Source organism: Salvia hispanica, chromosome 1 (genome assembly GCF_029641045.1).
Source record: "Salvia hispanica isolate PSC_SH4W2 chromosome 1, Shi_PSC_v1, whole genome shotgun sequence".
NCBI classification, from domain to species: domain Eukaryota; kingdom Viridiplantae; phylum Streptophyta; class Magnoliopsida; order Lamiales; family Lamiaceae; genus Salvia; species Salvia hispanica.
Window position 1 is genome coordinate 29,026,074 of NC_142692.1, and position 9,526 is coordinate 29,035,599.

Consider the following 9,526-nt stretch of genomic DNA (forward strand, 5'->3'; position numbering starts at 1 on the left):
CTCAACCCATTTTGATGATGTTTATGATTTATTGAGGTAATTACACCCAAATATATATAAAATGTTCACCAATATGTTAAATTGATACAAAAAAATTTCAAGTTTGCATAAATAATATACTACTACAAAAAATTTTATTAATATTTTAACCTAATACAAAAATGGTCAAATTAAGACTAAGAAATTGGGAAAGAATGTATTAACTGAAAATATCAATGAAACTTTTTTGAGGAAGAAAAACAAACAATAATTCATGTGAATGAATGAGCTTCGTGATACAATTCTACTAAGGTATAAAAAAAAACGTTTTAGGAGAAGAGTAAAAACTGCCAAACAAATAAATAATCAGTTATGAGCCAGTTCGCAAATTTTCAACATTACTTTAAAAAATCAAAAAATTATACTAGTACACTGTTTATATATTTATTTGCTATTGAAACTCAAATATTTTTTGTGGCTATCTTCTCCAGTGAAGTCAAATCTATGTAATACACAGGGCCAAATTTGTAAAATAAGGCTCATTTATTGGCGGTATGAGGTAAGGATTCGTTTCAACGAGACATGAAACAACTATTCTGTATATCTTTCGCATTATGGGCTTTTATTACTCTGTTCACTCTCTATGATGCAGCGCGTACTTGACAACTTCGTAAAAAGAAACCACGATGCCAACCGACGGCCCTGCTCGAACGACTCGGGGACCAGCGCCCGCAAACAACCCTCTAATGCCTCCATCCCTGTGCGACAAAAACCCAATAGTTATTTCAATAAGAGGTGGAAAAAACACTTGGAACGAGTTGTGATGCATACCTCCAAATTTCAGTCAATGTTTTTCGTATAGTCATGTTTAAGGCTCGAGTTGGATTCTTCTGAATTAAGAAAAGATGAGAAACTCATATGACGTTTGTGCCACTAAAGCAAAACAGCACTTTTCATCGGAATCTGTAATGTAAACCGTTAAGGGAAAAAAGATCACCTCGATTTGCTGGCGGGTCCTTGCAACATCTAGAGGAGATGTGGCAGCTGCAGCAAGGGTTCCAGCCACAAAACCAGCACCAAAATTGGCACCCAATACACTGGAAGCACTAGCTTCCTCGCCTATACTGCTCAAAAATTTTCTTCGGAGCTTCATAAAGCAGTACAAAAGTAAGAGACAATCAGCCTAAATAATTACAAGCAGAGATGCAGTGGAGTAAAAGATATTACTGGCTCTAGAGATGACCAACAGACAGCAGAAAATGGAACATCACGTGCAAGTTGCACTCCAAGGCCAGTCCATAATGTGCGGTAGCTTTGAACTGAAGAAAAATTGGGATTATTAGTATGATGCTACGATTGTGTGTGACCATTGATTCATTTTTGCACAAAAGATTGTACGACAAAGCGAGCACAAAAGAGAGAACAAAATAGAAGTGAAAAATATGAGCACGGAGGATCTATTAATTAGAGATAGAAAGCACCGTACAAGGTTGACAACTATTAGCAGTCCTGACTGGAGAGACAACACCTGTCAAAGTTTTCCAGAGTCCAGGAGGTTTCACGTCAACTTGCATATGTTTGAATGCCTGCAATTCAAATTTCAATTAAGCGGAACATAAACACCCAATTGTACCTCTGACAAGCATATCTAATACTAGTAAAGAGTGTAGAACCAATCGTCAATGATACTATGAACGTATAGAAAATAATCTGCTTCTACACAATTAAGAGCAACCAATGAAATTGACCTCAGAATATTGATGTGTACCTGCATGCGTGTTCTTGCAAGCTCAATAGGGTAACAAGTAATGCATGCTACTGAGCGTGCTAAGGATCCAGCGAGTAGGGGAACATATGGCGTCATGGTTGGAGCATTGTGAGATGTAAGCTCTTCCATATGGTTGCGTAGAATATCATATAGTGGCATATAGATTCCCACCTGAAACAGTGCGACGAGGATTTTGAAGAAAGGGACAAAAAAAGGATTCCAAAAAGATGTGTGGGTGCAAGGCACCGAACCAAACAATCACATGACATATAAAGAAAAACATACTGAGGGAATGGCCAGTGCTAGGCTAGCATTAGTTCCTCTCCACAATCTTGAGAATCCTTCCTGGAAAGTTCCACTTTGGTTAGTTATTTATCCTGAAAAAAAAATACTCATACATCTAAATACTATGAGGTGCAAAGAGAGTGCCCAAGACAGCATACAACTTTTTTTTCCGATGGACCAGCCAAAATGACAAGGACAAAAAGAAGCAAAACTATTATGCACTCACAAGTCACAACTAGCTTCACAGTGACAAGAGTTCAGCTTTTCTCACTACATATAAAAATCATCAATAAAAATACTCTGTTGCAGAAAATAGTGTAGACCTTGTGTAGACCTTGGTGTGGGGGTAAGTAGAGTATAAAAGAAAGATGTCCGTAAAAGAAAAGTTAAAAAGTGTGCACTATTTTCTGAGGAACCCAAAATGGATACGTGTGCACTACTTTCTGAGACGGATGGAATACTAAATGAATAAGAAAATTGCAATAAAGTATATCCACTACACAACTGGATTAGAATCTACACTCATTATGCTTCAGATGGAAAAAATGTACTCACTCAGAGCAACACAGTGGTTGCATAGTTCCAATGGTTTATGCATAACAATATTGAAGAATATCAAAGCGGAATAATTCTAAATCTACAATTTAAGGATCCAAACCGCCTTATAAAGGATATAGGACCAACCTGCCGAATCACTTTGTATAACACATCCAATGTTCCACTATAACGCGTGCAGTCCGGAGTGCACTTTGGTTGAGTGGCTGACGGCGTAAAGCTCCTATCTTGTAGCATCTATACATATTGAATGTAATTCAAAATATATACGTTCATGAAAAGATAGGAAATATTTTTTACTACATTAATAAGAGGAGAAACAATTATCTTATCTCTAATCCCATAAGATAATCAGCCCTTTGTGGCTCCAATGGTGTCATGAAATCAGAAAACAATAAAATGATACAATCTGGCAGATAACAGATTACCATGTTTCTAGAGCATTCTGCCTCGCATAATCCACCATACTGAACTCCAGCGGCTTGAGCTTGCAGCCTTGTCTAGATTAAAGGCCAAAATCAATCAAGCACCCTTCACGAGGAAAGACCAAAAAATCCAAGGAAAAAACGCACTGAACCTCACATTCATATGAAATGTTTATGCAGTCACAACATAGTAGCTTAACCTAGTTCTGCAATTCATAAGAAAATATGAGCATACTATCTCAATTACAGCAATATTCATTGAATTATTACTACTAGTCAAGCATACATCAATAACAAATGCATATCATAATTCCAACTTCCAAGTACCAATATACAGATAGCAATTAAAAACATAGTAGCATAATTGAGTTAGAAAAATGAATGAAAGACGTGGATTGATTGAAAGGAAAAAGGCAAGACCTTGGCAACATCGAGAGGGTTGGTGAAGGCGGCGGAAATGACCGCGGCGGCGGCGGCAGATAACGCCCTCTCCCCAAAACTCAAATCGACGTCAGAAACATTGGAATTCCGGGACGGTTGTCGCGCCTCATTGAGCATGTTTTTATCTAATTCAACTTTTTTGGTAGCTGTTGCCAATCCTATCCATGAAGGCAGGCCTTGTCTCGGCGAACCCACCATGTATTTGTGAACTTGTTTGACCCAAAACTTCCAATAATTTGGGAAAAAATGAAGAAATTGAGGAAATAATTGCGACGGTTTGAATAGAGAGATATTGGGAATGGGAAGAATAAAAAGGTGAGTAAATACAATACGTGTGTAATCGGTTTCTTTTCGATTTGGATGACTGTTTCTTTTGTTCACAATTAAATATCCCACTTTAATTTGAGCACAGATTTCTAAAATTGTAAAAACAGATGGGTGAAAAAAGTTAATGTGATTCATGATTTGTAAAAGAATACAATCAAATAAATTAGCGGAATATACTTTTTTTTATTAAAGTAGAATAAAATAAATTATATATTTAATGATAAATATACGTCAAAGTTTTGATGACTTTCTACTTTGATGTGCACTGGAAAAAATTCAAATGCATGTACTCCATCGGTTCCTCAGCTAAAAATACATTTTAATTTGCACGAGTTCTAAGAAAAAAAATTTAACTTTATAAAGGAAATGAATAAAGGGGCAGTAGAATATGAGTCTCATTTTATATATTTCTGTTGATTTTATAGTAAAATGTGATTATAATTAGTGAAGTATGAGGTTTATTTCCTAAAAATGAGAAATGCATCTTTAAATAGTCTCAAATGACAAAACACGCTTATCATGTTTGGTCGGACTGCGAGTAGTAGCCAGCTATATGCACAATCATAATCTTTGTTTGATTTGATTAAATTAAATTTTTTAATGCAAGGTCGATCCAGAATTTTTTGAATTGAGGTGAAATTGAAACTAGTCGAAAATGAAGGCACGACAGACATAAACAAAAAGAGTTAAGGGTGTGTTCACTCCGAAAGAATTGGGCCAATTCTTGTGTTCACCTTCCACTAATTAATTGTTGGAGATCTTACAATTAAGGTGGAGTCCGCACTATTCATGCCAATTGAGGAACGGTTTGTGTTAAATGACAACCCCTCTTAAAGTGACACCGTGACACCACTTATACAGCACTATTATAAACGATACACAGCAATATTATAAACGTTACACAACAATCTATAGATTGCAGTATAGCGTGTTGGATATTGTTGGCTAAGAAAAATTGTTGTATAGTATACAACATATTGTTGGCCGTCTTTTTCAGAATTTTTTTTTTTGCCACGTGATAGCTTATTATTCGTCCACGTGTACAAATGATTGACTAGGAATGGTGGTATGATGTTATATTAAAAGATGGTGACACCCTAACACTCCCCATTAAGGAAGAATTGAAATCTTGCAAAATAAGTAAATTTTGGTTGTGCATTAAAAAGTGCACCAAGAAATGGATTAGATTTACACATTTGCCCCATCTTTTCACCTTTCCACGTTTCCACTTGAAGGGATAAATTTGTCAATCCATAATTCTATTAAGTCAAAGTCTTTATTTTATATAATATTTGGATTAATTCTTGGGTCAAGTCTAGTATACTAAATAAGGGTGAACATAATTATATATGTGGTCAATTATGGCTCAGTTCTTGGAATAATTACTTCTTCCAAATCTTAGAAATGGAATTAGTTCAAAGTGAACACCCCTTAAAATGATCCAGAGTGTGACAAAATTAGTCCAAAAATTGAATGGGTTTAGAGCATCCGCAATGGTCGGCTAGCGACCGGCTAGCCGATTCGTCGCGCTGGCCGATCGGCTAGCCGAACCATTGCAGTCGGCCAGCGCAAAATCGGCGAGCGGATCGGCGTGGGCTCGCCGATCGCTCGTCGCTGGCCGAAACGCTAGCCGATCGGCTAGCCGCCATTGTGGAGGCCCGATCGGCCAGCGCCGATTTTTCAGGGTTTTTTTTTTTTTTTTTTAAATCATATATAAACGCGATTTTCGTTTCATTTTCATTTGCACCACTTGTTTTAACGAGTTTTCTCTCTCTTTAACTTTCTATTCAAGAGCATCATCGAGCGATGGATCACGCGGGTGGTAGCGGTAGCGGTAGTTGTGGGGATCCTGAGGAGTACGAACGGAGGATGAACGAGGCTATGGAGGCCTACATGAACCGCGGGATGGAGCGGTACATGCGTATGGTGGAACAGCAGGCGATACCTCGCCCTCCACGACTTGTCCACCACCGAGCAGTGATTGATCGGGATCACGTAGCTGCACATTAGCGGCTGTACGAGGACTACTTTGCAGAGTACCCGCAGTTTCCCGCCAACATGTTCCGGCGGCGTTTCAGAATGCGCATGGAGTTGTTTATGCGCATCGTTAGGGCATTGGAGCGTCAATATATGTGTTTCCGCTTCAGGCACGATGCGGCTGGCAGACCCGGCCACACCCCTATCCAAAAGTGCACGGCGGCAATCAGGCAGTTGGCCTACGGAGGCGCGGCAGACATGTGGGATGAGTACCTCCACATCGGTGAGTCGTCAGCCCTGAAATGTCTGAAGGAGTTCTGTGGGGGCGTGATCAGCATTTTCGGTGAGCAGTACCTTCGAAGCCCTACTCCCGAAGATTGTCAGAATTTGATGCAGATGCACGGGGAGAAGCATGGGTTCCCCGGGATGTTAGGCAGCATAGACTGTATGTATTGGGAGTGGAAGAACTGTCCGACTGCCTGGAAGGGGGCCTACACGACCGGCTACAAGTCAAAGAACCCCACGATAATCCTCGAGGCCGTAGCTGATTACCGGCTGTGGATCTGGCATGCGTATTTTGGGGTAGCCGGGTCGAACAACTACCTCAACGTCCTGAACTCGTCTCCCCTCTTCAACGAGAAGTGCCAGGGCGTCCGTCCAGCCGTCTCATTCGTGGCCAACGGCAACCGGCATGATATGGGCTACTACTTGGCGGATGGGATATACCCTCGGTGGCCGGTCTTTGTGAAGACGATCCGACAAACAAGTGATGAAAAGAAGGCCTACTTTGCGCAACGACAGGAGTCGGCGCGCAAGGACGTGGAGCGCGCATTTGGTGTGCTCCAGTCTCGATGGGCGGCAATCAAGGGCCCAACGCGTTTGTGGGATGTCGGATGCGTTTCCGAGATAATGTACGCCTGCATTATCCTGCACAACATGATCGTCGAAGACGAAGGCGTACAACTGACTAGTTGGGTCAGTGACGATGAAGCCGGTCCAAGCCACGGAACGGCCACCCCTAGTGTACGATAGGGGGTACCCCTCGATGAAGCCGGCCGACTCAAGGAATTTGCCAGCATGCGCCAAGTGGATGCTCATATTCAACTCCAAAAGGATATAATTGAAGAGTTGTGGGCACGGAGGACTGCACGACGATAGTTTTTTTTCTTTATTATGCATGTACTTTTTTTTTAATCTATGTAACTTTTTTAAATGCAATTAATGAATTTTCCCGTACACGTGTCTAAATTTAATTCCGTATTTTAATCGTAATTTTAATTACGTAAATGTAGTATATTTTGAATTGTTTTTATTGCGGCTGGCCTATGGCTGGCCTAAATCTGACGTGGCAAGTGGTTTTTTTAGTGTTGCTGACGTGGCAGAGGAGAGAATGGCTGGCCTATGCACCATTGCTGATGCTGCATTCTGATAATTTCTCGTTACTTTGTTTATTGTTAAACTTGATCAGTTTGTTGTACATGTTTATTAAACTAGTATGGGGGCGGGTGGTAGCTATGAAATGGTGTGAAACAGCAGGGTTCACTTTCTGTATCTCTTGTTTGGTAGCTGTGAAACTAATTTCTTGACCCGGTAAATACCAAGTGGGTTTCAGGCTTCCCTATACTACTTTCCATGTATCAATGTAACTCAATCACAGCTGAGGGCAGGTATTAGATATGCTCGTTTCTCCATTGTGCTGAAAATAATTTCTTTTCCCATATTCATCCTCGTCTCCCTCCGAAGAGAAGCAATCGTTGCTCTCGTCTCTCCCCCTCTTTTGGCAGTGCTATTTCTCCAATTAACGGTATCGTCCAATTTCAGGCCGTCGCACTTTTTGGAGTGGAAACTCGGCCGTCTCCGCCGATTTCTGAATGTTGACCGTGGTGTGTACCAAGAGACTTTGAGGGAAATGCAGCATATCCAGAGGAAGAGCTCGATGGGGGTGAAATTGGCGGAGGAAGGTGACAGAAGAAGCAACGGCGGTGGAGAGGACGAAGACGGAGAAGGATCGGTGGTGTTTGGCAATGAAGAGTGCGAATTGAGGTGTTCTGGTGGGAGTAAAGCACGTTCATTTCTTCCATCTCCATTTCTATTATTTTCAACTTTCGGATTAGAACTGCGGAGGCGGTGGAGAGCAATAATTCTAATTAGAACTGATGAGCTATGAGGATTTGTCGGTGATAATCATCAAAGGCGAGGGTGGTTTAGTCATTTGGTCCACATTTTCTAGGTTTGACGGACTCAACCAAACGCCAAATTGTGGGCTGCAATATTATTATTCATGGTACCAAACAGCATACCCAATTGTCCATGAAAATGGGAAAAACCCAATATCAACGTAGTCATGAAAATAACTTTACGGGCTACCAGTTGAGGTTGATATGAATCATATGATTTTCATGTTTGTATTCGATGCGACTATTAGTATTTTCACTGCAAAACAAAATACTCCGTATGTTTTAGTTAAAATTAAGATATTACGGTTATCAAATACATTTCCATGAATCCAACAAGCTAGCTAGAAAATTTATGAGGTTAAAATTGAACTCGAGAAAGTTAGCCCGAGCTTGATTAATTAGGATTCCGGATTCCCCCAAAATCCTAAATTTGAGTGTATTCAATAAAAAAAATGGATTACATATTAGTTTTCCAAAGCAAATCTTCCACCACAAATCCACAATAATATAGTAAAGGACAGTTAGTGCCGTAGGCCGTTGGTAGAATAAATTCACGAGTGGTCAAATGTTTGGAATAAGAATTTGTCACTGTCCAATAGTTAACGGACCAAATCCAATTTGTGACAAAAGTAAAAGTTATTGGAACAAAAAAATCTTACACTCGAAACAAACGTAATTCAGTATTATTATACGGAGTACAAGATTGTACAGCAAATTACAAATGAAATATATTGCAAAGTAAAAAGAAACAAAATTTGAAAAGTAAATGTATGAACACTTGAGAGTTAAACGTAAAATAACATATATACCTTGAATAATTGAATTGGTCACGGATCCGCTAATAGTTGATTGAAGTCCCATTCAAATTCAATGTCAAGATCACCAAAATTATCATCCACATTCAATACCTGCTCCTTTAACCTAAAATCATCACAAATTAATTGTGGACTAAAATCCAAATCATCATTCCACAAATATCCATCCAGCGATAATAAATCTCCCTCCTCCAAATTCCGATCATCAGAACATGATATTTTTATGTCGTCGCAATCTCCAACAGCCGGCGGCGGGGTAATTTGAATCGCCGCCCTGTCGTAGACCATGGCCGCCTCCTCGGCTGTGTCGTAAGTCCCGAGCCAAACCCTCGCCCGCCGCGCTGGATCGCGGACCTCCGCCGCCCATCGCCCCCACGGCCGCCGCCTAACTCCGCGGAGTTTCTTCTTCACAATATCAGCTTTGATCTCAAACCTTACCTCGTTTACGTGTTTTATGACTCGGCGGGAATTTGGATTTAGCCTTGTGTCTTCATGCTCGTCGTTGGATGAATCGGTGGCGTCGAGGTCGGTGACGGAGATCCTCACTAAACGCGGCGTTTCGTGGCGGCATGCTGGCGGCGGAGAGTAGAATTTGGTTGTCATACTGTATTTGATGGACTCTCTCATTTTCGACTTCATAATCATTTTCTTTTTTTTTTTCCAGTCACATTTCATATAGAAAAGAAGAATAGTAAGTTTGGTTGAGAATTTAGTGCAAAAATATTTGGTGAATTGATAGTGAGCGTTGCAGGGGAAAGAACCACAGAATGCAGGAGA

The 9,526-nt window shown here is 40.3% G+C and overlaps 2 protein-coding genes across 2 annotated transcripts; both read right to left on the reverse strand.

The window, feature by feature from the left end:
* Nucleotides 1-349: 349 nt before the first annotated feature.
* LOC125218628 (Mitochondrial substrate carrier family protein) lies at nucleotides 350-3,813 on the reverse strand. The gene is made up of 10 exons (XM_048120339.2): nucleotides 3,433-3,813; nucleotides 3,016-3,087; nucleotides 2,717-2,824; nucleotides 2,033-2,092; nucleotides 1,748-1,918; nucleotides 1,466-1,565; nucleotides 1,207-1,298; nucleotides 977-1,126; nucleotides 811-869; nucleotides 350-737 (listed from the first exon to the last, which is right to left on the reverse strand). The coding sequence occupies exons 1-10, from the start codon at nucleotides 3,649-3,651 to the stop codon at nucleotides 614-616; spliced, it is 1,155 nt and encodes a 384-aa protein (XP_047976296.1). The 5' UTR covers nucleotides 3,652-3,813; the 3' UTR covers nucleotides 350-613.
* A 4,782-nt stretch (nucleotides 3,814-8,595) lies between these two features.
* LOC125224537 (ethylene-responsive transcription factor CRF5-like) lies at nucleotides 8,596-9,526 on the reverse strand. Its single transcript, XM_048127952.2, has one exon. It carries the CDS (start codon nucleotides 9,422-9,424, stop codon nucleotides 8,762-8,764), a length of 663 nt encoding a protein of 220 aa, XP_047983909.1. The 5' UTR covers nucleotides 9,425-9,526; the 3' UTR covers nucleotides 8,596-8,761.

Coding starts and splice junctions, on each gene's coding strand:
- LOC125218628 (XM_048120339.2), bottom strand. CDS start 3,651: ATGGTGGGTTCGCCGAGACAAGGCCTGCCTTCATGGATAGGATTGGCA. Junction 2,093..2,716: donor TATACAAAGTGATTCGGCAG/GTTGGTCCTATA, acceptor GGAACTTTCCAG/GAAGGATTCTCAAGATTGTG. Junction 1,127..1,206: donor GTTGGTCATCTCTAGAGCCA/GTAATATCTTTT, acceptor TGCTTTATGAAG/CTCCGAAGAAAATTTTTGAG.
- LOC125224537 (XM_048127952.2), bottom strand. CDS start 9,424: ATGAAATGTGACTGGAAAAAAAAAAAGAAAATGATTATGAAGTCGAAA.